A 26,262-nucleotide genomic window follows, 5' to 3' on the forward strand; every position below is an offset into this window, starting at 1 on the left:
CTTGTCACTGAGATCCTCCTGGCTTGGGCTGGGGTTCCTCGCGACGGTACGCACTGGCGAGATCTGGTCCCTAAAAGCTGATCGTTAGTAGTGGTATATTTAAAATCACTAAATCACCATGCTTACCCATTCTGAAGCATGAGCATCCAGCGGGGCAAGCTGAAGTCTGCCATCGGGGAGCCTGATAACTCTGGCGACCGAAAGCGAAACGAGGAGAAGGGTCACCAGTATGATGTTGTATGCCATTTCGTGATGCTAGTCACTATAGCTGGCCTGATGACAGTCGAGATGGGTACAAAATACTACCAGGGTTGTGTTGATCAGCAATGGCGAAATCCCCCGAAAATACAGGAAAGATTCTAAGATAGTTAGAATCAACTCGTGACGTCCATGAAGGATAGCTTGGATATAGAAAGTCAGGCGTTAACTACGTGGTAAAGCATGCAGGGCGATGGCGCTGCCTCTTATGGTTGTGCTACATGGTACCATACGGATACAATGAAACCCATTATTATTGATACCTATGTAATGCAATGATTTATAGTCGACGATAAGCATACCACGTATAAATCTCCCCATACTAAGACTACCAAGTGAAACTGAAGTCTTGGAATAGGGATAATTGATCGTGCAGCGACGATCCCTCTCGGATAAATGACACCAGAATTGGCTTTACGTAGTTGATTCTACCTTGGTATATGATCCTAGTCTATAGATTTCTCCCGCCCTATACTATATCTAGGAGGGAAATACTCTAGTCTAGCGTTTTGATAAGAAACCAAAATATACAATGTGTTAGATGTGAATCCTCCTTATAATCTTCATGCCTATTCAAAAGTATCGTTGAGATGAATAACCATTGACTATTACAATCCCCAGGTGTTCAAGTCATCAAGGTGTATCTTACATGGCCAAGGAAATGTTGGAGGCAGAAGACAGCGTTAAGGCGATGATCATCGAGGATAAATACTTGCCCACCGGCTATACCAGGGCTACGGGGCGATCATTCAACTATACAGGCGACCTCAAGCACGGAGCGCGAGTAAACCAACCATAGCTTAAACAGGTATGTGACCGTATTTCGTTGTTTTGACTATTGAGCATAGATTACAAAATTGGAAACGCACTTTGATCCTGGTATCTACCTGTTCTGTGAGGCTTGCCGTGTTGACGTATCTACCCTCACTAGCTTAACCTAGGAGAGTATCTATAATTCATATTAGACGGTAGGGCTGTGAAGAAACAGCTCCAATAAAAGAGGCTCAACCTCACACCCTCTACCACTCTAAGCAGCCCGGTCATGGCTCATCCAAATCCACAGACCTATACGCCCAGAAAGAGCACCACTAAGCAACAAAAATAGTCAGCAACTATTATTTATCACGAGAACTATACCCCGGCAAGTAAGTACGTACGACAAAGCAGAACCCACCCACGGCAAGACTGCCCAGATAAAACATCGCCGCAACCACGAGCCTATCCTCGTTCGAAGGGTGCGTCGTGCCCTCGCCATTGGTGGGGGGTGTTTGACATCTAGTACTTGAAAATAAGGTTGGTATCAGATATCGGGTTTGGTGGCTATTTATGGGGAGGGGGGGCACTACGATGGATTGGTAATTATGCCTCGGCTGAGGTAATATGTATCAAGTAGGTAGGCATGAAGGATAACTGTCTGGCTAGCTGGTGTTGCACAACTGCGGCGATGACGCCCTGGATCCCCGAGACGATTTATACCACCTCTAATAACTTGGGAGAACCGAGACCCAGTTGGCTGTGGCTTGGGCCGAGCTGTCCCGATACTCACAAAAGTTCCAATACTCATGTTGATACGAAGCTGTCTTTTAGTACTAGACTGCCTGGCCCTTCCGATAGACTGTAGGTCAGTACCCAGGCGCCTTGTATTGTCATCGGGTGTGAGCTTCAGGGGCTCGAAATATAATGGGGCAGCTGTAGTCGCTCGTGCGACATGCCACACACAAATGTCCCCTGGCCTTTCGCCGTGTTCATCTCTGAAGTTTGTCCGAAAGGATGAATGTCATGTGAAAAGATGCTGGATGTGGGTATATTTCGTATGAACGAAAAAACCGAACATCTGTTACTATGCCCTCTGCTTCTTTCTTGTTTGCGATCACCAAGCTATCGGCCGTCAGCTCTAGTCAGCGTAAAAAAATATACAGGTTAGTACTGACACTCTGCAAAGTCCACTTTCTGTGTTAAATCGAGCATTTTGGCGATCGTATTGACCCCTTTCTACTCGGCGCATGATAACTTCGGTGATCACATCATGGAACTTCTGGGTGCTGTATTTGCAACGCTTATAAACGCCCACAGTGTTCATGTCATGAATCCAACGAGAATGACCAAACACGGCACCAGAGAGAGTTTCGTATTCGTGGATACAATCATCGACAGTCATCCTGAAACGACCCAGCATTATGGCTATTAGGCTGTTTTGACTCGTGATTAGCAGAGCATTAGGTATGGTTATGGCTATGGTTGTAGATGGACCAACTAACCCTCCGGTGGATGTTCCTGCAATATAATCAAAGAAGTGACATGGCAAGATAGCACCGAAATGGTACAAGGTAGGATGTATCAGGATTGTCGAGATAGTTGAAGGGATTGTCAAAGGGGGCAAGGGAAGTATCACAAATTCAGCTACACGAGAGCTGCATATACCACCTAAGGTAGGCAGCCAACCATGTTTTAGCCAGCACCTACCTAGGTAATAGGTAATCGTATTGTAGCCCCCTTAATCTAGCGCTGAGGCCAATATTCAGAGCACGCGATCAAGCGGCTGCAAGACGGGCTCCAAAGAAGGTCCGTTCCGATGAAGTATTGGCGTAGGCGATCTAGGAAACTGCAGGTGTCGGAGTTTTGGTCTTAGGTAGGCTATATATGAGTGATTACATGATAGGCAGACAACCGATGAAGAGCAAAGCCCCGGGGCGAGTTATTATCGAACTGAGGCTATGAGTATGTAGGTACATACCTATGTAGCATCCAGGACCTGAAAATGCAGGACCTGAAGTGACACTCTTTAGCCCCGTGGTTTTCTTTAGAAATATACAGCTGAATGCTGTCATACCGTAACTTCGTTTCCGATACCCAAAAGGGGCGTATTTTCTTTGGGATCTGTCGTGTTCGATAGGGTTGGTAAGACCTGGGAATGTCGAAATCTGATGGCTGAACGACTTGATTAGCAGATGATTGTAGCGTTGCAGAATCCTAATTTTACTTGCTCCTTTGCTGAGTTTTATCTCTAACAGATTGAATACTTGCCTGTAAGTGAAAGACGATGGCCCCCTAGACATTGCATGTTAACTTGCTTCTGAGGCTCAACTTCTACAGGTCCCCTCTACTAGCTGTATATCTAGGGGCGACTTGCGACTTTCGAGGGATTGCGGTCTTATACATGCATGGGATGGGTTACTATATACAGTACCCCCACTAGAAATACAGGCGTCTCTTCGGTATCTCAGAGCATCATCAACTGTCGTGCCGGTTACGACTACCAACCAACCCATCATACGTGAAGCATCACTACGCAGCCCCTGTGCCTCCCTAATAATGCCTTCCTAGCGGCCATCCTGTCCTTATTGTACATGGATCCATCCTTTTCTGCTTTGTGCTTCGTAAAATGGATAGCTCAGCTTCATCCGAGCTTCATACTGGGACTTGCCAACCCGCGTTCGGTGCGAAAAGAAAATCTATACATGGATTTTGTTATGCAGAACCTAACCCTCCGAAAACGCCTACGCCACATGCAGACGTACGGAATGGGCTGGGTAAGACAATGAGAAAAAGGCCGACGCTGCGCGGGTTCTTCGGCAAGCCAGTCCAATGGGTGTATGGTCAGTTCTGATGGCGAGTGCTGAGGTCGTGTATCAAATATGTCGTGTTGGGAGAGGGGAGGTTCTATTCAGGAGAGTCATCCAAATGTGACCAAAGTCGATGCTTAGAAGGGGATGTTGGGAGATGCTTGAGCGCCAAGAACCTCTTGCTGCTCCTGCAACTCTTCACCACCAGCCTCGATGCTAATTCCTAGACCAACCTTGGCAGATTGCTAAGAAATAAAATAGTCAGAAACGGTCCTATATGCTTTTTGAACCAGAAGGGAAACTTACAGTGAAGTGATCGACATCGGCGCAGAAAGTCATCATGACAGGGGGTGCCACGCGCTTCTCTAGGTAGCAAGCCAACTTGCCCTTGGAATCGACTTGCGCTCGGAATGTAGACATGCGAAAGTCGTATTTCACGCCGACAGACGTGACACCTTCTTTTTGAAAGCCGCCTCCCATTAGTCCGCCGGGAGTAGGAGCTGCTTGAAGAGTCATGTCGACGCCAGCCTGAACCTTGTCGGATAATCTTCGCCAGTATGTCGCATTTAAGGCACCTTGGGCGTGTAGCTGCGCGGTCGCGATCCAATCGTCGGACTTATACTTTGCGCAGTAAGATACCGCAGACTCGGGTGGTTGGTTCAGTGCGGCTCGTTGCCAGACCGCTTCAAGACCCAAGGATAGCTTGCTGGTGAGAGATTGAAGATGGCTCAGGATAAAGATGCCAGTTAAACCACCCTCAAGATACGAAGGGTTAAGCATCTTGACCGAGGAAGTAAAGTCGCTACCGACATATTCATGCTCAATTGACGCCATATCTTGCGATCCTATCTGAAACTGCGTCTTCGAGACAAGGGCAGGAGACCATCGATAGTTGAATCGCGTTGAGAGGAGGCCGTTGTTATCCATGTTGCCTTGAAGGAAGACCTAGTAACGCCCATAACAGATTAGCAAAACCGAGGGGAAAAGGGGGATTGGCAATGGCTGAGAAGAGGGATATTGTTTTACGAACCTTGTTAGTGCCAAAGAGGCCAGCAAAGGCATAAGGATTCTGGTGCTCGCCCATTGCGAATTGATGGGAAACTTGGAACAGTGGTGACAAGCTGACAGCTTTTGTAAGGTCTGCTCTTATGCCAGTGTGCATGTAGTTGGCAAGGGAAACATCTCGTTGGACCTCCTTCGCAATTGTCTCGACAGTGCCGGGATTCGGTAAGCCGAGCTTTGCTCGTCGCTCTGAAAATGACTTATAGGCATCACCGATGGCATTGGCTATGGGATTGGCTGTGAGGAAACCTAAAGGCGACGAGCCCAAAGGCTGGGATGAGAGGTTGTATTCCATGTCGGAAGACAGTCGAGAGGGCTGACGTCGTTGATAAGGAATGACGACAATAGAAAATAAAAATTAAGAGAAAAGGAAACTTGGCGAAATATGGCGACTTGAATAAAAGAGAAAGCTCGGTATTTTACTCTTTTTCGTAAGTATTTACCCCAGCCGATTTGATCTTGTGAAGAGTATTATTATCTGGGTTAGATTCCAAGTGTATGAGGTCCCGACAATTAGAGAGACGGTGTTTCGGTTTTTTTTTTTAATTATTTAGCTTGCAGAGGTGTCGAAAAAAAAAATCAATCATGGGGCTCTTTGCGGGAGTGAGATCAACATCCCGGTCTAACCTTAGAAAGGTCCCCACCTAACTTATCTGTCACCTGGCAGTTTTGTGCGCCGGACGGATCAACCATTCTTACCGATTGTATCCATCTCTAGGTACAATACAGTAGGTACTACTAGGTACTAGGTAATGGTAGGTACTACATATAGGTAGCAACTCCCTTAAAAGTCAGTTAGGTAACTTTGTTGAACCCTGATCAAGTGCAGATAGCTGGATGCATGTACGTATCTTTCTGACGTTCGTCATAAATGATCCCTGACCTTTTAAAATCGAGCTTGGAACTTTCATCCTTACATGGTTCATACCTACTACATACATACCTTGGTAGTGATAACTTATAAGTACTAGGTACGTACATAGTCCCTTCAATAGTACTTGCCTACAACATTATTTGCTCAACTTGAGTTCAATACCAAGAAAGTCAAAAGAGAGGATCACATGTACATGGAGCATTCGCCTTCTTCTTTCTAATATCAATTCTTCTAACCTTACATACCTACCTACCTAAGGGTATAGTAGATAACTACTACCTATACAATTTACTATTTGCCTTGCCCTATAGTTACTACTTACTAATCCTCCTAACCTAGGTAACTCAGCTCGCCTTTCATAAAGAATATCTTCATGTTCATGTTCTATAACGACCTGCTGCGATAACAAAACTCACAACCAAGAAAATATTCTAGCTTTGCAAAAGCAGCACGTCCTGTTGCGCAATTGTATCTAACCGCTTTAAGCGTTCACGGGCGTCTAAGTTGACCCTCCTGTCAGCGCCTCCATACCTGAGCTCATGCAAAAGGCAACCCGTCACCTCCTGACCCCTCCCGTAAATCGTTTCTGTGGCTGCCAGACTTTGGACACGCCGAGTTTCGTCATACTTTCTACTCTCACGGCGATCATCTCTTAAATCTGTTCATGATTCAAGAGTGACAGGGTGTCGATTTTGCAGTATTTGCATTTAAACCAAGACTACTATAAGAGACTCCCCTACTGTTCAAAACATCAATACCTAGTTACCTCAAGTGTCTACATATACCTGCCCTGGATCACGTCCCACCTGAACAAGTTCAGTTAAGACTACAGTTCCGAACAGCTCCGGGTTCTGGCAAATTAAGAGAGGAAACTGCAGAACCTCATTCGTCGTCACGATGGATACATTACTGTAAGTATAATGCCGTGGTCACAAATGTGTCGGGAGTTCTTGCCAGAGCTTGGAACTTCATGAGGGTTTGCTCATCACTATATCTTGTCTATGGGAATAAGAGTATATTCTCTTCACTTCCTATAGTTCCTTAAATGCCTTATTCTGATAAGTCTAAATTTAATCCTTACCACCTCTGCATTCGCATATCCCAAGCCATATCCCTATCCCTATTGTTCACTTGCCCACTCTGGTGGCTTATGTCGCCAATATAGGCTTATAACTAATTGTATTAGTACTGCAGATATTGCTGCGAATGCACCAAGGTACCGGCGCAAAAGCAGCACTTTTATCGATGGTATTCACGATGTCCCGGAAGATAGCGATAGGGCTCCAGCCCAACTATATAGCACTATGTCTGGGAGGCTTTTCCATTCCGGCCGCATTGCCATTGTTATGGTGGGACTTCCTGCTCGAGGCAAGACGTAAGCTCCTATCAGGTTTTATTCTGTGTCAAGTACTCGCTAACCTTCTTCTAGCCATATAGCTGTTTCATTAGCACGGTATCTTCAATGGTATGTTAATGGCACCTGGATTGTCAACATTGTCTTACCTTTCTACTAGGCTAGGAGTCAAGACACGGATCTTCCATCTTGGAGACTATCGCCGAGCTACTGTTGGTCAAGGTGGTCACGTGCCTGAGGACTACTTCTATCCGAATGCCTCCCCATCTTCTATCGTTCTACGCCAGAAGATCCTGAAGAAATGTCGTGAGGATATCTACGGTTGGTTGAACCATGAAAATGGCCAAGTGGCTATATACGACGCCGTAAATCCCACCGCAAGCGGTCGTCGCTCACTGGCTAAGGAGTTCGCCAAGCATGATGTTCAGGTAAGACTTCAACTGGGTAAAGAAAAGCAACAGAGCTACGAAGTCATATTAATATCACCTCAGACTTTATTCCTAGAATCTTACGTTGACGATGATAATCTCCTCCGAGAAAACGCCCGTAATGTCAAGATTGGTTCCCCCGATGTATGTTGTTGAGCGTTTCCTGTATACCTACTTAGTATGTGGCTAATAGCTTGTAGTTCGCCAACATGGACCCTGACGAGGCCGCAAAGCTCTATTTGGAGCGCATGGAGACCAAAATACCGACGTTTGAGACTATGGACGAAAAAGAGCTCAACTATATCAAAATGATTAACGCCGGCCAAAAGTTTTTTTATAACAACGTATCTTTTAACTATCTTTCGCACCGAATTGTTTTCTACTTGACAAATACACATGTCAAGTCTCGAGCGACATTCTTCGTCCGACCTGGCACTGCAATGGAAGAGGAAAGTTACAAAGCTGACGCGCCCCTGTCTGAGGAAGGGCTTAAATATGCTAGAGTGATGACGGAGACGGTCATCAAGCATCGTGAGCAAGAACGGGCTTCTCGTATTGCTGATGGTGGGGCCGATGTGCCTTTACGCCCGCTCGCGGTGTGGTCTTCAACGCGAATGCGCACCTTGCAAACGGCCGACGTATTCAAGGAACTTGGATACAAGGTTCGCCAGCGCAGCCAGATGGCTCAAATTAACCCGGGCGTGTGTGAAAGGCTTAGTGAGCGTGCCATTCGTCGTCTCTACCCGGAGGAAGTCGAGAAGCATGAACTCGATCCTTATCACCATCGCTATCCACGCGCCGAGTCCTACCACGATCTGGCTGTACGACTAGAACCAGTCATCTTAGAGCTTGAACGCGAGCAGAATGATTTACTAATCATCGCCCATGAGAGCGTCTTGCGCGTTCTCTACGCTTATCTGATGCATTGTAGCACTATGGACATTCCTATTCTGAAGTTCCCGCGCAACGAGATTATCGAGGTCATTCCGGGCGCATATCAAAACGAGGCCAAGCGCATTCATATTCCAGGCCTGGATCCCAGAACAGTTCCTGGTTCGCCCGAGGATATACGGATTCCCGTGCCGGATAGTGGTGCCGAAACCCCAGCGCCCCTGCCGGGCGGGGGCCTCTCACCCCCTACTGTACCTCCTATTGTTATTGAAAAGCCGCCTGAGAAAGTGGTCAATACAGCAGCCGAAGCCGTAAGAGACAAGATCACGGATGAAGATTAGGTCGTGCCACGTATATGAAGCATGGCCCGCTTTATTAGCAAGAGCATAAATTAGCTGATTCAGTTGCGCAACACGGCAATTCTTTAGACAGTCGGGATAGTTGCGTTGATTATTGACGCATTACTGAATACGAGTTTCAACCCTTGCCGTAATAACTCGGCTTGCGAATGTGAAAGTAGACAGGCGCGAGGTTTTGCATAGAAGATGTATCGAAATAGATGTTCATCCTTGACAAACATCGTACCTGACAAGGTGCCTAACCTACATATCTGTCAAGCGACGATAATATGCTTACTATAGTTTCCGGGCACCGCCAGGTCATGAAATAGCTTCTTTACTACCTACCAGTGCTTATGTATATGAACCCCAAGCAAGCCCTGGCGAAGCTATGTGTATATATGTATATATATGTGCTTGGGACTTAATGGCCAACACAATGCTAGGTCGTCATGTTAGTTACTTGCTTACGAAACTGATTCATCCAAATCATGGTACTGTACTCTGGCCAGCACAACTTAAACTAACCAAACCTTAGGTATTTGTTAACTTGATGTCAATGGGGTCCACGACAAAAAAATAATAATATGTACTTACCGGTACTACTGAGGTTCGTAAACTTTTCCCCTTAAGTAGGCAACTACATAGCTACTAGGTAGCTAACCTCTCCCTATTTCTAAGAAGCGACATGACATTCAATTGTTTTACTTGCTTACTTTCCTTACTAATTAGCTAGGTACCTACCTAATACCTATCCCACACCCTCAAGACTCAAGCATCACGCCCCAACATATATGCAATAACATCCCCCCCCCCCCCCCCCCCCCCATCTTTCCACCCCTTCCATCTGGGAAGTACATAAGCAGAGTAACCCCCCTTCTCCGCCCGTTCATTCGCCCGCCCCGCCCCTCTCCGCCCTAACCTAACTAATGACATTCAATGTCCCCCCTTTTCCGGATTCCTCTCCGCCCCCCCCTCTCCCCCACATTCCGTCTCTCACAAATATAGACAGGACAGACAGACAGACAGACAGACAGACAGACAGGCTTTATCCTCTTAACTCACCCCTCTACCTTTTAATAATATATCATATACTTCTGCTCTAAGTATAAGTCATCAACTCCTGACTCCCGCTGCTTAAATCCCTGGTTTTAGATTTAACGGCTCTATTTTACCAAGAACGCCGAAGATATTTACTACTAGTTTTCGTCGCAGCCATCGCAATAATGATTAGCATGACAGCAGGCCGATGTCTCGAGATTGGCAAAGAAATCACTTATGGGAGAGTTAAGGGGTCAAGTATTATTATTATTATATTCACTGCCGCCGCCAGCCAGTGTTCTCATTACGCAAACAGGGTGAATATTCTCTCCTTGAGATACATCCGAATCTCAAAAAGAGTCCGCCGTTTGAATGCTGTCCAGTGCGATATGACGATACCTATCCTCTAGTCATTTCATGCAAATGCAAATATACTCCGGACGTAAAGTTCATTTTCGTTCCCTAGGTATACCTTAAACCAGCCCGGCTCCTTGTTTTTAACTTCCTTGCGGCAAATCTTTTGTATCGCAAACGCCTGAAGGGTATCTAGTTTCTTAAATCAATCAGACCAACCCGACCACGTGAAATAGTAGCATTACTGCACTGTAACACCTTAAGTTAGCACATGTGACTGTTTTGAGACGTGCGACCTGGTGCCCTGACAACCGTCCCCGTGAGCTTAAGCTTACGCTTCCGAATACGTCCCACGTATTCGGACCATGCAGTGTTGGCTCGTGTTTTAGAGCAAGGAAAATAGACAAAAGCAGCACCTAGGTTTACTTACCAATGCATTCCCTGTCCGGCAAGCCCATTTTCTTGCCGTCTTTTACCTTCCCCTTTTCCAACCTTGATTTCGATTTCCCTCGTTTCTGTGTAGGGGTCGCATCCGACTCATTTTCCTTGGAAGGGTCTTTGTTGACGTTCTCCACAAATTCGAAGTCATCCTCGGCCTCCGTCGAACTCGAGTCTCGTAAAGGTTCCCTGCTCGATTTCATCATGAAACCCCCAAATCTGGATACGGTTAGGCTCTTGCGACTTTCCCCTGCTTGACTTTGTGGCCTGCTCTTGTTACTGCTTCTAAACTTTGCGGCTGCCCGACTAATTCTCTGTGCCGCCGTTTCTTCTCCGGGAGTCACAGCTGGCGAGGTCCTATCCGAACCTGCCGCGGGGCTTGGCATGTTCGAGTCGTTGAATATGCTGCCTCGACGAGACACACTGAGAAACCCGTCGTCGTCTGCGAAGCTACGGCGTATTGGCCTCTCGAGGTCACCTGAGAAACGCACACTGCCATTGGCCGACGGGTGCGCACTTGCGTGATCAAAGTAACTGCTAGGTTGGCGGGAAACTGAGAGTCTATCCTGACTCTGTGCTGCTGAGGTCTCTGAATTGGTCAGGTTAAGTGCTGCGTCATCATACGATGGAGGCTCTGCGTCCGTGCCCTCGGTTGAGCTGGTCGCTACTTCTACTATAGGAACTATTTGATAGAATAGCAAGTAGGGCATCTCCTCTTTAAGTGATTGCTTAATGTCGTCAACAAGCGTGACCCGGTTTTCGGTCGCAAGATCGTCAAATTTGACCCATTGTGCCTCTTCATAGTCCGGAGGTGGATCGCTGTCATGTCTGCGATTGTCAGTGAGAAGCTTTGGGGCAACACGACAGAACGAGACATAGTGCCCCGAATGCAACGAATCTCCCCGGTGACAGACAACCGATTGAAGCACAAGCTTATAGTCGGCAGCAAACCCGGATTCTTCCACATGTCTCTCGTCGACTATGAAATGAGGCAACCTCAAGCTATCGGGAATGTCGATGTATGTATTCTGCCGTTTCATGTCACCCTTTTCATCCATCATGTACCGTTTCAAGCAGATGCCGACTACCGGCCGTTGGTTGAAATGCCGTGCGACTTCGAGGTCACTTTCTGGCTCTTTATTGGCCGGCGAATGCCAAGCTGGGAACTTAAGTTAGCTTCGTCATCATTGGACGATAGTAATACGACATCTTACGTATCAATTTAAAGAACTGCCACGCCGGTATTGTCACGGCCTTGACAACCGAAGCCGTCTTCTTTGCCCTCTGAAATAAGCTTGCCGTGTCGGATTCGAATGGCGTGGGCGTGCCTTGCTCATCAAGCACCACTCGTTGTATTATACTTTCCGTCCGGCTCCGACGCGGTCGTGTGACTGGAGGAGATCCTGAAGACTCTGCATCGGATTCCGATGGAAGGTTGGGCACCTGTGAATTTAGGGCTACTGTCCACCTTCGTTCTAAATGTGGGCTACTCTCATTTTCGAGCGTCGTGCTTTCTTGATGATCATCTTCAGTGACCACTCGAATGGTAGTTTTGGATGCGCTCGGACTATGAGGGGGTTGGTATTTCGGAGTCCTGCTTAATCTTTCCGCGGTTTTTTTCTCCTCGAGACTATCCCTTAAGACATCGACTTGTGAGTTGAAGTATTCTTCGAGACAGTCCTCTAGTCTAATCCCTTTGCCGTCGTTGTCCGGTGGTACGGCGAGATTCAAGAGTCTTTCGTACACGACTTTATGGTCTGCATCGTCATTTTTGCCTTGGTGGAATAGGTCGACTTGTAGGGTAAGTAGAGGAAGCTGAAGTGTTTCTGTAATAAAGGCAAAGGCTTCAGATGTGTCCTGCTGTTCCAAAAACTGTGCGTCTCGCCAACCGCACGCCGCTAAGGCGTCCTGGATATGTTGGGTCTGTCCAAGATCAGTAACTGCTAATTGTCTTATAGGCTTGAAGAAATTCCCTACCATGTCGGTTTCGATCAACTTCCCGCTTCTCAGCATGTTCACCCAGAGTCGAAGCAGAGCAGCCAATTTCCTCTGTGGTTCTTCCATAGAATCATTCTTGAGCATACACTCGAAAGATTCCAGCTTGGCGAACATGGCGAAAAGAAGGGCGTCGAGATAGCAGGTTACATTTCCTCGATTTTCGGCCCCAAGCATATGAACAGCTGGGTTATAGCTGATAATCTTGCCAGAGAGGGATTTCTGCTGTAGTGACAGCAGCTCGATACCTTTGTCGACATCGCCGGAGGCGTATTTGGAGTTGAGCGCATATCGAATCTGGTCATCACTGAGGATGGGGAATTCCAAGTCGGCAAGTCGACGTCGTATGTCGTCGATCTGTTCGGAGTCAAGGGTCAGGCCAATTTAAAGACAAATAAATGCTAAGCTAACGGCGTATTGACGCACCTTAGCTACTTCTTTTTCTCGTTCGGTGTCGGGGCTCGAAGATTGTTTGGTGGATTCCGACTTAAACAGGGAAAAGAAAGCTTCGGATGATAGTGGACGGTGCTGGAAAAAGAAGTGTAGTGGTTAGCAGACCAAGAAGTATATAGGTAGGTAGGTGAATAGCTAAGTGGTAAGTAGGTAGGTAGGTCGAATGTCACCTTACCTTATGAGCAGGGTCAGAAGATCTACCACGACGGTGGCCATTCTTCTCGCGGCGACTAAGAAATTTCCTAGGAAGGCTGGTGGTCTTCATGGTGGGGTTCTGTTCTTCTCGTAGAAAATCGCCGAGGGGCATATTTCTCTTTTGGGGGAGGATTAATGGCGACAGCCGTTAATGTATTATAATGTGCAGCGACGCAGCAACCCTTCATTCATGTTTGATATTTGTAGAATAAAATAAAAAAAAAGAAGAGAAAAATTGTGCAACGCAGGTGAGGGAAAATGATTTCTGTTCAGTCTTCTGTTTTGTCCTCTTCTCTTTTTTTACGTTTAGAAATTGTGGTTGATACTTTATGTTGTCTCCTTGCGAAGTGACGGACTGACGAGAGCTGACGAGTGTCGAGGAGTGTCAGTTTAAAGAGAACGGATCGCAACAACTAGGTGCTAAGGTTGGAGAAGGTGATGACATGGAATGGAATCTTGCATGGTTTGAATTAATTAAATCATGACTTGAGTTGTCTTTTTCAAAAGTCTAGTTCATGGGGTTTTTAAAAAAAAAAATCAAATCAAATCAAGAGAAGAAATAGGTTGAAAGAATAGCGGCAGCATGCATCAACAGCAAGCAGCATGTAACAGACTTGTGCTAACAGTAGCAGCAGCCAAGAAGACAGCACGGTAAAGCGGTAGAGCAGCACATACAGCTTTGCGCTGCGCTGGTGCTGTATTTAGGTATGTGTATGTGTCCACGGGTATGTGTAGGACCTGTAGCCTGTAGGTATGTACGAAGTATGGACCGGGAGACGGAAGCGTTTTGCGTCAAGGGTCCAGAAACGAGAACTTGGCAATGTTAAGCGGATCAAAGACGGGGATTATGTCGTTTTTGTTATCGATGATCTTTTTCTTTTTCTTCAAGTTTTATCTTATTAATCAATTGCATTCGCGTGATGCAAAATAGAGGATTTTTTTTTTCAAAGCACGAGCTTGGGTCAAACATTCGGTGGAAGATGCTTCTCGAATTGTAGGTAGCCTTGGCTTGTAAGTTAGTTAGTTAGTAGCTGCTAGGTGCCAGGTAAGTTGTACAATACCTAGCTTTGATACCTAGTACCTACATATTACTAGCTACATATTACATATATCTACTACTAGTAGTATTATCCATGTAGGTAAAAAAGCAAGCTAGCAGGTTAGGTTAGCAGGTGGCACTAAATAAAAGTCAGGAGAGAGTTCAATGTTGTCCGTTGCAAGCCGATAAAAATCATGGTCAGCAACTGGATAAAATCAAAATAAAAGATACATGTAACTATATACATGTAACTATATGCCGCTACTGTTGGTAAAACATGAAGAACTATAGGTGTTCCTTCCTTGTAATATCATGGATGACTGGCATTGACTGCAAAACTGCTTGGCTGTCTGGGACTCTAGGTAGTAACCACCTAACCTACATTATAGGCTACACATATCTACAGCTTGAGAGTCTGAGACTAGTAGGGTACTAGGTTGGTAGTAGACATCACTGCACCTTGCGTGCGTAACTTTAATGTGTGCCTCTCAAGTAAAATCGTAATGATGTGGAAGATATGGGAAGGTATCCTGCTCTCCTCCCTGCAAAATCATTGCCAAAATAGCGTGGGATTGCCCGGGACGGACGAAACTAAGAGTTTACTTAACTTTCCTTAGGTAGAGGTTAAGAAGCGTTGTTCTCTCGTCCCATTGGTAGGACTCGAGCGGTTCGAGCGGTGCGAGCCATCGCTTGGGTTTTCCCCTACAGATCACCCACATGCGGGCGATCGAATAAGATCTCAGATTTTGGTTTTATAGTCTGCTACTTGCATAGTACGTACTTACATCAACGATACATACATATACATATACCGTTGACCATAGTAGCATACTGAAAGTTCCAAGTTCCAAGTTCCGAGTGGTAACATTGAATCCTTCAGCATTTAACCGACACTTGTAGTATATATAATACAAGTTTTCGGAATGATGCTTCAAGTTGTGTTGTATGTTACCCATCTAATATATACTTGAGAGCTGTACTACCTGTAGGTTGCGAACATTGAAGATGATCGTGACAAGGATAAGTATCAGTCTATTACCTAACCTATATGTAGTGAACTGTCTACTACATATGTATGCAGCTTCATATATCGAATGTCTCAGCCTTTAGCTCAGCTCTATACCGTACATGACCACATTGGTAAGTTATTGATGCCTGCTTGTACCGGATGGTAAAATAACCGTTATTCTATTCAGCCTTACCATTGTCAGCTTTCAAGTCCCATGATGTGGTCGTATGCTACGTAACATAACATGTATATATGTACAGTACACTCTTAGTTTCGGAACGACTTCCATTTTAAATGGTCTCGTGTTATGGCAAGCGGTACTAATACGTCAAATTCATCGTGATGAAAATGGATTGCCAAAAGGAGGCGCTCGTTGCTGCTTGGTGGAGAGTTCGTCAGCTGATCGACATACCACCCTGCAGCTGGTACAGTTACCTACCTAGGCAGCTAGGTAATTCACCTTAGTGTCCCAAATCCACTCACTCGGGAACACTTTATATGATGTGTGCGATGACGATATCTGCATACATACATCTGACGTGTGTAGGGTGGTGTATTTGGGGAAAGGAGATCAAAAAGGGACGCTCATCGTAGCACACCGGAAAGTTGGCTTGGCAATAACTACATATGTATGTTAGCGATTGCTAGGAAGAAAACTAGATTTAACTATGTAGTTATGTTGTAGCTGTGGATATGTACATAATAACTAGGTTAGAGGTTTAACAACCCGAATATCGAATATTGAATATACATAACTATACCTAGGTACATACCTACGTCAACGGTATTAGTTAGGTCCCGGATATTTGTTTGGCCGAGAAACATTTCCAATTGTGAAATTTCCAAGTCCCCACCATCTAAGCTTCAAAGCTCCGCGCACCTATTGAATGCGCCGAGTAGCCATTGAACATAAAATTTGGTGTCGACACACCCAAGTACACCATGGCGGCTTTACGAGAAATGCCTCGGGGCGGGCGTCATCTTTTGAGCGCCGCATCGCACTGGAAGCCTTGCCCATCAAGCCTCCGAAGATGTGCATCCACCGACGCCAGTCCTCCTGCGTCGGCCTCCTCCATACCCGATATTCCTGATATCGAACAAGACTCCGGTCTAACGTCGCCAATTGTGACAAGGCAGGATGTCAAAATTACAGACCCGCGACGGAGGGCTAGCCGGAGAAACTTCGAACTTCCACACGAGCGGTAAGCATGGACAATGCAATGCAATGCGACGGCGTGGGGCTTGGGGGCTTGGAGGCTTGGAGATGAAGAAAACGGGTTACTGAGTGCTTAGTATCTAGATATCGGTTCCATCCTCCCAAGTATGATCGAGGTCCCCGACATCCAGTTCAACGACTGCCTTCTTCGGATCCAGTCGCCCGAGACTTCTCCCCGGGACCTTTCAATCTTCCACGGCTAAAGCAGACTTTTCACTCGACGACGGCCTCGGATATCATGACCCTCATGTACCAACATACCCCACCAGGAACGCCGGACAAGCCCGAGCGGATACGGCTGCGAGAATGGGACGACTCATCCCCCTACATGATAAACCGGCCTAAGCGTGGGCCACGAGGCCACGATGTCCTCTTCCCGCTCGAGAAACCCATCGATTGGCGAAACATCCCCGAGATCCGGGCAGTGCATCTAGCCATGTACACGCCAAAGGCCAAGAAGAACCCGGACCACCTCATCATTGCAAGGTCAGTGTTGCAGACCATCACAGGCGTCCGTCCCACCATTACGACGACGAAGACGAGCGTTTCCCAGTGGGGTATTGTCAAGGGCGACAGATCAGGTGCCAAGTGTTCGGTTTATGGGGATCAGGCCTACGAATTGGTAGACAAGATCATTCACCTTGTTTTCCCCAAGATCAAGGACTGGGCCGGTATCGAAGGTCTGCAACCTCCCACCACCTCCACCACCATTCTCAATAGCCTACGGAATTTAACAAATCTTTAGGCACCACCGGTGACAGTACCGGCAACATAAGCTGGGGTTTAGACCCCCAGACCATGATGTACTTCCCAGAAGTTGAAGCCAATTACTCGGTAAGTTGTGTCGTAAGCCAGTTAGGCAGCCATCTGTCTGTCCATTTTACTCACACATGCATTCTAGCTATACCCAGCCAAGATGATCACGGGCTGCCGGTTCACCCTCGAAACCACCGCAAAGTCTGACAGACACGCCAGACTACTTTGCATGAGTTTGGGGATCCCATTCTATGGCAAGCTGGTAGATTAGGAACTGACAGGCGGATGCCCTTCTATCCTTCCTCCGGTCTTGTACATATTAAAAAAATGTATCACATGTCAAATAAGGGATGATACCAACCATAGACTGTAGCGAATACAGTTAGTTGTACAAATGCGCGACAGGTCACACGTAAGAGGCACATTTGGACGATGCAATGCTGTGTTTTTTTCTTCTTCACTTAGAACCCTTGACTTTCCGAGTTTATATCGTGATTGCCTAGAACCCCCTTTCCCCCCTCCCTTTTTTTTATTGACCCAGATATGTGTGATATGTCCCCCAACCAACGCCGATTAATGCCATGATTGCTATATCCTCGTTATCCCCATGACCGTATACGTAATGAAAATTACGCATTCAACGCTCTCTGCTTGAGGCCGTCGATCAACTCGTTCACTGCCTCCATGTCCGACGCATCGATCCCCTCCTGGACTTCCTCGCCCCGGTTCCGCAGCTCCTTGGCGGCGACGTCCAACGCTGGTTGGTAGTTCCGCACGGCGGAGCTGAGGGCATACACGGCCTTGCGGCGCACATCCTTCGTCTCGCCGGCTGTGGGGGCGGCCGGTGTCTCGACGGCGGCTTCTTCCTTCTTCTCCTCAGTCGTGGCTTCGTCGTTAACAGTGCCGCGCTTCTCCACGGGTACGGGTAGGCGCTCGCCGAGGGCCATGGTGACGAGCTTCTCGACGCCGCCGAGGGCGACGAGGCGCTCCTGGCTGGGGGCGTTGTTCTGAACGGCGGTGCCGACGCACCAGGCGGCCATGAGGCGCAGCTGGTCGTGCTCGTGGGCAAGGAGCTCGAGCAAGGGGGTCCAGAGCCCCAGCTTGGAGAGCAGGTTGGCGTTGTCGAGGGACTCGACGAGCTGCTCGAGGTTGTCGAAGGCGATCAGCTTGGACTCGAGGGTGATGTCGGGGTCGGTGGAGGTGATGTTCTCGATGGAGGCCTTCATCATGTCGGCGTCGGAGGGGGCGCCCATGATGGCTGCGAGGGCCTCGGCGTTGAGGGTCGTGCGCGGCGCGCCGGCGGCGTCGCCGGTGGAGGAGGGGGCCGCGGAGGGGTCAGAGGGGACCGTGTTCTCGATGCCCCATCTTAGGAGGTCGTTTAACCTTGGGTCCATTGCCATTTTTTGATTTGATTTGATTTGATTTTGCTTTTGCTTTTCTTTTCTGTGGTTTGTTTGGTAGTTGTTGGTGCTTTCACTGAATAAGCGAAGTGAAAAGTACTGTAAATGTTGGGGGTTTGGTTGATTACGTCGTTTTATGCAAGACAGGGTCCTAAAGAGATTAGATTTTGATTTCTCTTTTCCAGATAAAATGGAATCTTGGGTTGTCAAATGTAGGTATATAATTAATTGCTCAAGTCTGTCTTTAATAGAATAGAAGCAAGTCAGAAGATATTGATTGTATTTGTTTTCATTCAATTCAAATGACAATTTCAACTACTTTAATCAGGTAGTCGTCTCTTTAATTGAAATGTTTGAAATATAAAAAAGTTTTGGCTAAGTGTTAACCTAAGCCTTACACAGCGTTCGAATCTTCTGCAGAGATCTCCAAGATTCGCGAAGCTTCACATGGGACAGGGGCTGATAAGCTTAAAGGTGGGGCTGATAAAGAGATACATTTGACGATAGGCATGTACCCAAGTAGCCTCATTAAATCAACCAAGAAACAAGAAACAAGAAATGAAATATTTCTACATATACTATGTATTTCATGGGATAATTATCATATTCATCTGCTTGTAACCTTGGAACCAACTGCGCATATCATTCTGTTAAAAATGATAGTGTATCAAAAAAATGAGAAATCTAATAATTGGAAAATATTTCTTTAATTGCCAGCCATAAAATCTTCCAGAAGCTGCCCCGCTCTGCCGCGATTGCCCCTCACCCCGCCTTCTAACGTTCTTTTTTTTCTTCTTCTCCTGACCGCCCATGCTACCTAGTACATACGCCGTAAGCCTCGGAAGCTCGAGATTATACATAATGCTATGTAAAATCCCAATATTTTGAAATTGTCCTATTCACGATATGAAATCCAATTTTGCCATAATCATGACCTAATAATTATCAGAGCCTTGGACTATAATCATACAATTCTACATATTTATTCTACTTGGTGAATATTCATCGGATTATCATTATGGTCGAACGTAATAAATCATACGTGGCTCACCGCCTTAGTTATTAAGACCTATCATTGATTAATATTAGTATTCACAAGAATAAGGCATCGACGATGTAGAATAGGGAGGTGGAAGAAGACTGGTAGACTGGTAAAGTGACAATCAAATTGTGACTCTCGAGATGCATCAGACTGCAAATGAAGACAAAGACTTTAATAAGTGACTGGGGAGATCTCTTTATTTATTAATAGTATGGCAAGAGAGAGTCGAGGCGGGAAACAAGAGAGTAGCACAACACAAGTTTCCTTTGCCCCTGCATACGCAACCCACTCGCCCCATGAGACTGACATGTCTGACCCGGATAGGCGATGCCTTACTTGGCGTGGAGTTTTCCTCCAATGAAGATAGGCATTTTAGTGAATTTCGAAAGTCAGACGAGACTGAAAGGTTGAAAGCTTTCCTACGTAATCGTTCGGCTAAGCCACAGGGCATAGTATTATGGTATTTTGGGTATGTGTATTGCACAAGTTGGATGTAGATTGATTGATTCATGCATCCTCACATGCATTTCATCTTCAGGCTTCAGGGTCCTCGTCACGTTTCAGGATTTACTGTGAGTTGGTCTCTTTTCAAGGTGCTTATGCTTATGAGGTGGGTTACGTACGGTATTTAGGTAGCAACCTTTGGCAAGTCTTGGCAAAAGGCCAGTCAGTTATGTATGTGACTGGTATGAGCCTATGAGCCTATTATGAGACATGTATACATAGGTATGTAGGTTAGGTATTAGAGATTGTGCTATTATGTATAATGAGCTTATAAAATTACCGATATGTAATCCTTGTCACATTGTTAGATTGTTGAATTAGCAAGCAATTAGAGTAAGGTCGTCAAAAAGAATGATTTATTGAAATTCGACTGCCTGAAATAAGTTAGCCCGACTAGAGGAGCCAATTCGTCTTATACCTGGGTTTCCTACTTTATCGGCGGTGAAGGGGTTCAAATGTTGTACTTGGTTGTAACTGGCCCCCTAAAATGAAGTGAGTAGGTGCGTGTTTATGTGCGTAGGCCATTCCTGCCCGCTATTCTCCCCCCCCTAGACCCCCTAGACCCCCTAGTAACATTAGTTGTAAGAAAGAACATTAAATGATTAAAAGGTACCGATGTACCTTGGTACTTGCTGTCTTGTGCCACCGCTGATACGACAGATACGTATTTTCTACTTGGCTATGCCCCGCCTCTTTTTTTGTTCGGCCCACAAGTTCTTCCCATCGACTGTGGGATCGGTGCATCAAACCAACTTCGTTCCTCCCTTTTCTCCCACACTCTTTCGCCCCAGAAGTAATTAACTGTCCGACTTCTCGACCTTAAATCCAACTTCCACTTGTCAAATAACCATCCCCTTCTCTGTCGTCCTCTGTTTACCAGCAGACTTCGATCACCAACAACACCATCGTCTTAGTTCTCGAGGTCAGGGAATCGCGTTGGGCCTTTCACAAGCAACATTCTGATTCTCTTCTTTTTTCCTAATCCATTCCAAATCTAACCTAACATAATCCATCAAAATGGAGGGTACGTCAACCAAATATTCTCCTTTTTCAACCTGATGCAGTTCATCAGACGCATTCATCAAACCACAATGGCTAACCTGTATCTTTATCACAGAGGAAGTTGCTGCCCTCGTTATCGACAATGGGTAAGATGAAGCCTCGCCTCACCGCATCCTAACGCGCACATAATTATCATAAAGGGGGAGAGAGGTTCTGGGGCCTAAGACCTTGCACCATGGACTATCTTCATGCCTGATTGATCTTAATGTGATGTTATATATGTTACTGGAACATCTGAAGCTGACTCGACTCTAGTTCGGGTATGTGCAAAGCCGGTTTCGCCGGTGATGATGCTCCCCGAGCTGTTTTCCGTAAGTTTTATCCTCGCCCAACTACCGCCCCCGCTTGAGCCTCATGGTGATGGTCTCCACTTGGAACTACTGTCTAACATATGAAAATAGCGTCAATTGTCGGTCGACCCCGTCATCATGGGTAAGTTACTATCTCAGCACACCACAAATGTGCATGCTCGCGCGCATGATGTCTAACTTGGCATTAGTATCATGATTGGTATGGGTCAGAAGGACTCCTACGTTGGTGATGAGGCACAGTCGAAGCGTGGTATCCTAACCCTGCGATACCCCATCGAGCACGGTGTCGTTACCAACTGGGACGATATGGAGAAGATCTGGCATCACACCTTCTACAACGAGTTGCGTGTGGCCCCCGAGGAGCACCCCGTCCTGCTTACTGAGGCTCCCATCAACCCCAAGTCCAACCGTGAGAAGATGACCCAGATTGTCTTCGAAACCTTCAACGCCCCCGCTTTCTACGTCAACATCCAGGCTGTCCTGTCCCTGTATGCCTCTGGTCGTACCACCGGTATCGTGCTCGATTCCGGTGACGGTGTTACCCACGTTGTCCCCATCTACGAGGGTTTCTCCCTTCCCCACGCCATTGCTCGTGTGGATATGGCTGGTCGTGATTTGACCGACTACCTCATGAAGATCTTGGCTGAGCGCGGTTACACCTTCTCCACCACTGCCGAACGAGAAATCGTCCGAGACATCAAGGAGAAGCTGTGCTACGTCGCCCTTGACTTCGAGCAAGAGATCCAGACCGCCGCCCAGAGCTCCAGCTTGGAGAAGTCCTACGAGCTTCCTGACGGACAAGTCATTACTATCGGTAATGAGCGATTCCGTGCCCCCGAGGCTCTGTTCCAGCCTTCCGTCCTAGGTCTCGAAAGCAATGGTATCCACGTTACCACCTTCAACTCCATCATGAAGTGTGATGTCGATGTCCGAAAGGATCTCTACGGCAACATCGTCATGGTACGTATACGTTTAATTCTGCGGTTTTAACATGGAGATAATGTACTAACGTAATTTTCACAGTCTGGTGGTACTACCATGTACCCTGGTCTATCTGACCGTATGCAGAAGGAGATCACTGCCTTGGCCCCGTCATCCATGAAGGTCAAGATCATTGCTCCTCCTGAGCGAAAATACTCCGTCTGGATCGGTGGTTCCATCTTGGCTTCTCTGTCTACCTTCCAGCAAATGTGGATCTCCAAGCAGGAGTACGATGAGAGTGGTCCCTCAATCGTGCACCGCAAGTGCTTCTAAGGTACTTTACCATAAACGCCCTCGGTTATGGTTATGTAAGGTGGCTAACCCACTGATCAGCTCCCGAACCACTGCGTGCCCAATAACTTCTCACGAGCCCGCGACGCTTCCAAGCAGCGTAAGACTCGTACAGAGTTCTTAACATTGCGAATGTATTCCAGTCGAGACTCGTATCTACAAAAGATTCCGATGATGGTCAAGAAATTGGGGCTGTATTACTCGGGGAGAGAAGAGAAGACGAAGTGCTTTACTTTTAGGAGGCCATTCTTGTGCGGGATGGAGTAGACAATTCCAGCCGAGGTCGACCATATACTACTTTGTTTCTTCCTTATATTAATGCGTCTGGTGTGAACTATGTGAATTATAGGCCTATAGAAGGCTGCTACGTATTGATCCAGTAAAAAGCTAATTCTTCGAGGACTTTTTAAATCTGCCTTGGCAGCACTTTAGTGAGCCCTTGGCCATGAAATTTGGCCGCAAATCGTAGTATCTACGCCTCAATTTCGAATATAATATGATGTAGATGGAGTAGTTTCGTAGATAGTAATTACGGCATCGTCGTCTCTTAGATCGATTAGATTACCGGTACCTTTTTAACCTCTTCGGGTAGTTTACGATTATCTGCCGTCTCTAGGTCGGCGGAGTTCCCCCCCAAATCAGCATCTTGGCCGTCCTCCGCCCCGTCCTCCTCTCCATCTTCTTCGTATTCGGCTACGTCCTCTTCCTCTCCATCCTCTCCCGGCTCCGCCGCTGTCATCCGCCCCTCCTTCTCCTCCTCCAGCTTGCGGTACTTCCGCCTGCTCTTCTTGGCGGAGGAGGCCTTCTTCTTGCGCTTGAACTGGCCGACGACGGCGGCGCGGCAGTCGTCGCCGCGGGTGAGCTGGTCGAGCTTGTCGGCGAGCAGCTGGCGGGCGATGACGCGGTTCTGGGTGCGGGAGCGGGTGGCCTGGCACTTGACGACGATGCCGGAGGGGAGGTGCTTGAGTTGGACGGCTGAGTTGGTTTTGTTCTGTTGTTTGAGGGCAGGTTGAGAGTTAACCCATGTTTCTTGTCTGTTTTTGTTTTTTATGTGTGAAAGAGCGGAGTGTGATATGGTGTGATAGAAATATGTTAATATGTTCTAAGGGAAAAAGAAGGGAAGGGAAGGGAAGGGACAGGTGAGGACGGGACGGGACGTACGATCTTTTGCCCGCCGGGCCCGCTACCCTTCAGGAAGGACTCGTCGATCTCCTCGTCCGGGGGCGGCTTGGGGCGCGGCGGGTAGTTTACGTGCTTGAGCAAGGGGTGGGTGGCGGAGAAGCTGAGGGGCCTCCGCGGAAGGACGAGGGCTCGAGTGCTACCTGAGAAAGGTAGGCGGAGGGGCCGCAGCAGCAGCGGTAACATGGTTCGTTGTCGTTGTCGGTGTCGTCGTTGCTTCGTCCGGCCGTTCCGCTGTAGGGTAGTATTTGTGCTAGCTTGGCGACCCGGGCAGGGATATTGTTGTCCGATGGGTTTCTTTAGTTAAGCCATTGCTTGTGATTTTGGGGAGGGGAGGGGGAGGGTTGATATTCTCGTATACTGGTCCGAAGCACGGCTTTCCCGGGTAGTCGAAGAAGCTATGTAGGTAGGTAAGTAGTAGGTATGCGTGTTTGTATGTATTACAGAATGCGCGTATCTACCTTGAGCCGTTGAGATTCGTATGCGTTACGAGGTACGGTACGAGTAGCTTTAGCACAGCTAGTCCACCAATACTATCTACATTATCTACCAGAATTGCGCGACGTCACTGACGGACTTTCTTTTTCTTTTTTTCTTTTTTTTTTTTTTTTTTTTTTTTTTTTTTTTTTTTTGGTTAATACTGGAATCCTTACCTAAGCATCGCCTAAAGTGATATACTTCCTATTAGTTACAGTAGTTACTACAATGGCAGGTATGTGCATATGCAGCAATGAAAAGGGGGACCCCTAAAACTCCACAATTGCCAAATCTAATTGGTGATGTGTGAAAAAAAGCAGCAGGGGTCCTGTTCCTCCAATCCAATGGTGTCGAACTAGAATTTACAACAATGCCTGCCCCCCCTTGAGTCTTGCTCAGTTGGGGGAGGTGCATGTACTATGTAGAGTCGGCATTGGCATTGGCATTGAATTAACTAGTTAACTAAACTCTTCCTTCCTTCCCACTGTCTTCGGTATTTAGATTTCGTCTATTTTTTTTTATTTTCAGGAGAAAAGCAAAGAAAAAAAGAGAGAGAGAGCAATATAGAAAGAAAGAGTGAGCCTTCCCATTCAATTGCAACATTTTGCCCGCCCCCAATTATTTTATTAAACTTGAATTTGTTGAACCTTTTCGAAACACGACAAAAATAAAATCGAAAGATAACACAACGATTTAAAAGAGGGAACTACGAATACTAGGTACTAACTAATTAATAGAGAGAAGCTAGCCCGAGTTTTTAGTTCCTTCCACCTTTCTCGCCCTTTCTTCTCGAACAACACGCTACCGATACGGCCTACCACCAACATATACATACCACTACACTACCTATTACCTAGTCAAGAATTGAACTGGGACAAAAATTGACGGGTAGAAAAAGAAACGAAAAAAAAGAAAAGAAGAAAGATCATATATACAATACACAATGGAGTACCGGACAAAACAACCCGAGAACCTCTCCTCGCTCCAGCGATTCGGCCGCTGGCTCCGTCTGAAGCAGTACCAGATCGAGGTCACCTTCGGCGTGTACATGTTTACGCCCACCGAGAAGTTTCTATTCTGTAAGCCCCAGGCCCAATTCCTATTATTGTTTTTCGTGTTATTTTGTGACAAGAGATTTTATCTCTTTGCATTGTTTGTGGAGGGTTCTATCAATTTACGAGACAGAAGCTACGGGAAAAGGGGGCTTGGAACTGTCGACACGGTTTGCTGATGCCGATACTCGGCGCAGAAGCCGAGATCCAATCATTGGCCTATTCTTTTCTTTTCCTTTTTTTCTAATTCTTGCGCACATGTGCTAATGATTATTTCCACAGGGTCCGTCGTGTTCCTCCTCTGCGGCCTGCTCCTCATCGCCACCATCCTCTACCTCCCGCAGCACGTCCTCTTCATCATCAACCGCGCCTGGTTCTACGTCAACGGCGGCGACAGCAGCGTTGCCTCGAACGTCGTTGCCGGCAACAAGGACGCATTGTCTTTGGCTACGTCGTCCGCCACTACCACTTTGGCTGCCGCCGCTACCGAGACTGCCGAGAGGATGAGCCGCGAGTTGTGATGTGTGACTTGGATTTGGGGGGGTTCTCTTTTAAATTCACGTCTTGAAAAGATACCTTTTCTTTTCTTACGTGGGCGTGGGCGTGGATGTGTGTGTGTGTGCGTACGTGCGTACTTATCGGGCGGATGGTATAAAACGTAAAAACGTAAAAATGATGTAATGTTAATCAATGGGCATA

General features: G+C 46.8%; 10 protein-coding genes across 10 annotated transcripts; 4 read left to right on the forward strand and 6 right to left on the reverse strand.

Annotated features, from left to right (window-relative positions):
* Positions 1 to 1,258: 1,258 nt before the first annotated feature.
* Positions 1,259 to 1,927, reverse strand: GGS25DRAFT_275070 (uncharacterized protein). The gene is made up of 3 exons (XM_049257419.1): positions 1,605 to 1,927; positions 1,433 to 1,539; positions 1,259 to 1,346 (listed from the first exon to the last, which is right to left on the reverse strand). Exons 1-3 carry the CDS (start codon positions 1,820 to 1,822, stop codon positions 1,324 to 1,326), a joined length of 348 nt encoding a protein of 115 aa, XP_049116560.1. The 5' UTR covers positions 1,823 to 1,927; the 3' UTR covers positions 1,259 to 1,323.
* Positions 1,913 to 2,704, reverse strand: GGS25DRAFT_275112 (uncharacterized protein). Its single transcript, XM_049257420.1, has 3 exons — positions 2,517 to 2,704; positions 2,190 to 2,447; positions 1,913 to 2,136 (listed from the first exon to the last, which is right to left on the reverse strand). Exons 2-3 carry the CDS (start codon positions 2,432 to 2,434, stop codon positions 2,004 to 2,006), a joined length of 378 nt encoding a protein of 125 aa, XP_049116561.1. The 5' UTR covers positions 2,435 to 2,447; positions 2,517 to 2,704; the 3' UTR covers positions 1,913 to 2,003.
* Positions 2,705 to 3,911: 1,207 nt separating this feature from the next.
* On the reverse strand, positions 3,912 to 5,693 carry GGS25DRAFT_275039 (eukaryotic porin-domain-containing protein). Its single transcript, XM_049257418.1, has 3 exons — positions 4,852 to 5,693; positions 4,128 to 4,766; positions 3,912 to 4,066 (listed from the first exon to the last, which is right to left on the reverse strand). Exons 1-3 carry the CDS (start codon positions 5,176 to 5,178, stop codon positions 3,959 to 3,961), a joined length of 1,074 nt encoding a protein of 357 aa, XP_049116562.1. The 5' UTR covers positions 5,179 to 5,693; the 3' UTR covers positions 3,912 to 3,958.
* Positions 5,694 to 6,672: 979 nt separating this feature from the next.
* Positions 6,673 to 8,813, forward strand: GGS25DRAFT_275127 (bifunctional 6-phosphofructo-2-kinase/fructose-2,6-bisphosphate 2-phosphatase). The gene is made up of 5 exons (XM_049257421.1): positions 6,673 to 7,132; positions 7,187 to 7,222; positions 7,272 to 7,539; positions 7,603 to 7,683; positions 7,740 to 8,813. Exons 1-5 carry the CDS (start codon positions 7,062 to 7,064, stop codon positions 8,769 to 8,771), a joined length of 1,488 nt encoding a protein of 495 aa, XP_049116563.1. The 5' UTR covers positions 6,673 to 7,061; the 3' UTR covers positions 8,772 to 8,813.
* A 1,772-nt stretch (positions 8,814 to 10,585) lies between these two features.
* On the reverse strand, positions 10,586 to 13,314 carry GGS25DRAFT_514263 (cysteine proteinase; the record flags this gene model as incomplete). The annotated part of the gene is made up of 5 exons (XM_049262974.1): positions 10,586 to 11,760; positions 11,816 to 12,524; positions 12,579 to 12,953; positions 13,023 to 13,124; positions 13,225 to 13,314. 5 exons carry the CDS (start codon positions 13,312 to 13,314, stop codon positions 10,586 to 10,588), a joined length of 2,451 nt encoding a protein of 816 aa, XP_049116564.1.
* A 2,750-nt stretch (positions 13,315 to 16,064) lies between these two features.
* Positions 16,065 to 17,682, forward strand: GGS25DRAFT_490228 (54S ribosomal protein L7). The gene is made up of 4 exons (XM_049260967.1): positions 16,065 to 16,494; positions 16,593 to 17,188; positions 17,254 to 17,342; positions 17,410 to 17,682. Exons 1-4 carry the CDS (start codon positions 16,235 to 16,237, stop codon positions 17,533 to 17,535), a joined length of 1,071 nt encoding a protein of 356 aa, XP_049116565.1. The 5' UTR covers positions 16,065 to 16,234; the 3' UTR covers positions 17,536 to 17,682.
* Positions 17,683 to 19,068, reverse strand: GGS25DRAFT_490232 (Fes1-domain-containing protein). Its single transcript, XM_049260968.1, has one exon. The coding sequence runs from the start codon at positions 18,662 to 18,664 to the stop codon at positions 17,894 to 17,896; it is 771 nt and encodes a 256-aa protein (XP_049116566.1). The 5' UTR covers positions 18,665 to 19,068; the 3' UTR covers positions 17,683 to 17,893.
* A 1,428-nt stretch (positions 19,069 to 20,496) lies between these two features.
* On the forward strand, positions 20,497 to 23,267 carry GGS25DRAFT_490237 (actin). Its single transcript, XM_049260969.1, has 6 exons — positions 20,497 to 21,234; positions 21,328 to 21,358; positions 21,528 to 21,583; positions 21,674 to 21,704; positions 21,772 to 22,543; positions 22,607 to 23,267. Exons 1-6 carry the CDS (start codon positions 21,228 to 21,230, stop codon positions 22,835 to 22,837), a joined length of 1,128 nt encoding a protein of 375 aa, XP_049116567.1. The 5' UTR covers positions 20,497 to 21,227; the 3' UTR covers positions 22,838 to 23,267.
* GGS25DRAFT_275426 (RF-1 domain-containing protein) lies at positions 23,054 to 24,622 on the reverse strand. The gene is made up of 2 exons (XM_049257422.1): positions 24,017 to 24,622; positions 23,054 to 23,846 (listed from the first exon to the last, which is right to left on the reverse strand). The coding sequence occupies exons 1-2, from the start codon at positions 24,218 to 24,220 to the stop codon at positions 23,412 to 23,414; spliced, it is 639 nt and encodes a 212-aa protein (XP_049116568.1). The 5' UTR covers positions 24,221 to 24,622; the 3' UTR covers positions 23,054 to 23,411.
* A 648-nt stretch (positions 24,623 to 25,270) lies between these two features.
* On the forward strand, positions 25,271 to 26,182 carry GGS25DRAFT_275454 (uncharacterized protein). The gene is made up of 2 exons (XM_049257423.1): positions 25,271 to 25,590; positions 25,846 to 26,182. Exons 1-2 carry the CDS (start codon positions 25,455 to 25,457, stop codon positions 26,082 to 26,084), a joined length of 375 nt encoding a protein of 124 aa, XP_049116569.1. The 5' UTR covers positions 25,271 to 25,454; the 3' UTR covers positions 26,085 to 26,182.
* Positions 26,183 to 26,262: the final 80 nt, after the last annotated feature.

Source organism: Hypoxylon fragiforme, assembly GCF_022984875.1.
Source record: "Hypoxylon fragiforme strain CBS 206.31 chromosome Unknown GGS25scaffold_5, whole genome shotgun sequence".
NCBI lineage: Eukaryota > Fungi > Ascomycota > Sordariomycetes > Xylariales > Hypoxylaceae > Hypoxylon > Hypoxylon fragiforme.

Excerpts from the sequence above, each read along its gene's own strand:
- GGS25DRAFT_275039 (XM_049257418.1), bottom strand. The coding sequence starts at position 5,178 with ATGGAATACAACCTCTCATCCCAGCCTTTGGGCTCGTCGCCTTTAGGT. Across the intron at positions 4,767-4,851 it reads GCCTCTTTGGCACTAACAAG|GTCTTCCTTCAAGGCAACAT; the intron begins GTTCGTAAAACA and ends GGGCGTTACTAG. Across the intron at positions 4,067-4,127 it reads CCGATGTCGATCACTTCACT|CAATCTGCCAAGGTTGGTCT; the intron begins GTAAGTTTCCCT and ends TTTATTTCTTAG.
- GGS25DRAFT_275112 (XM_049257420.1), bottom strand. The coding sequence starts at position 2,434 with ATGCTGGGTCGTTTCAGGATGACTGTCGATGATTGTATCCACGAATAC. Across the intron at positions 2,137-2,189 it reads GAAAGTGGACTTTGCAGAGT|CTTGGTGATCGCAAACAAGA; the intron begins GTCAGTACTAAC and ends GACGGCCGATAG.
- GGS25DRAFT_490232 (XM_049260968.1), bottom strand. The coding sequence starts at position 18,664 with ATGGCAATGGACCCAAGGTTAAACGACCTCCTAAGATGGGGCATCGAG.
- GGS25DRAFT_490237 (XM_049260969.1), top strand. Across the intron at positions 21,359-21,527 it reads GCCCTCGTTATCGACAATGG|TTCGGGTATGTGCAAAGCCG; the intron begins GTAAGATGAAGC and ends ACTCGACTCTAG. Across the intron at positions 22,544-22,606 it reads TCTACGGCAACATCGTCATG|TCTGGTGGTACTACCATGTA; the intron begins GTACGTATACGT and ends TAATTTTCACAG.
- GGS25DRAFT_490228 (XM_049260967.1), top strand. The coding sequence starts at position 16,235 with ATGGCGGCTTTACGAGAAATGCCTCGGGGCGGGCGTCATCTTTTGAGC. Across the intron at positions 16,495-16,592 it reads TTCGAACTTCCACACGAGCG|ATATCGGTTCCATCCTCCCA; the intron begins GTAAGCATGGAC and ends CTTAGTATCTAG. Across the intron at positions 17,189-17,253 it reads GGACTGGGCCGGTATCGAAG|GCACCACCGGTGACAGTACC; the intron begins GTCTGCAACCTC and ends ACAAATCTTTAG.
- GGS25DRAFT_275426 (XM_049257422.1), bottom strand. The coding sequence starts at position 24,220 with ATGTTACCGCTGCTGCTGCGGCCCCTCCGCCTACCTTTCTCAGGTAGC. Across the intron at positions 23,847-24,016 it reads GGCCCGGCGGGCAAAAGATC|AACAAAACCAACTCAGCCGT; the intron begins GTACGTCCCGTC and ends CTCAAACAACAG.
- GGS25DRAFT_275070 (XM_049257419.1), bottom strand. The coding sequence starts at position 1,822 with ATGAGTATTGGAACTTTTGTGAGTATCGGGACAGCTCGGCCCAAGCCA. Across the intron at positions 1,540-1,604 it reads GGCATAATTACCAATCCATC|TACTAGATGTCAAACACCCC; the intron begins GTAGTGCCCCCC and ends CTTATTTTCAAG. Across the intron at positions 1,347-1,432 it reads TCTGGGCAGTCTTGCCGTGG|TGGTGCTCTTTCTGGGCGTA; the intron begins GTGGGTTCTGCT and ends TTTGTTGCTTAG.
- GGS25DRAFT_275127 (XM_049257421.1), top strand. The coding sequence starts at position 7,062 with ATGTCTGGGAGGCTTTTCCATTCCGGCCGCATTGCCATTGTTATGGTG. Across the intron at positions 7,133-7,186 it reads CTTCCTGCTCGAGGCAAGAC|CCATATAGCTGTTTCATTAG; the intron begins GTAAGCTCCTAT and ends ACCTTCTTCTAG. Across the intron at positions 7,540-7,602 it reads TCGCCAAGCATGATGTTCAG|ACTTTATTCCTAGAATCTTA; the intron begins GTAAGACTTCAA and ends ATATCACCTCAG.
- GGS25DRAFT_275454 (XM_049257423.1), top strand. The coding sequence starts at position 25,455 with ATGGAGTACCGGACAAAACAACCCGAGAACCTCTCCTCGCTCCAGCGA. Across the intron at positions 25,591-25,845 it reads CACCGAGAAGTTTCTATTCT|GGTCCGTCGTGTTCCTCCTC; the intron begins GTAAGCCCCAGG and ends TTATTTCCACAG.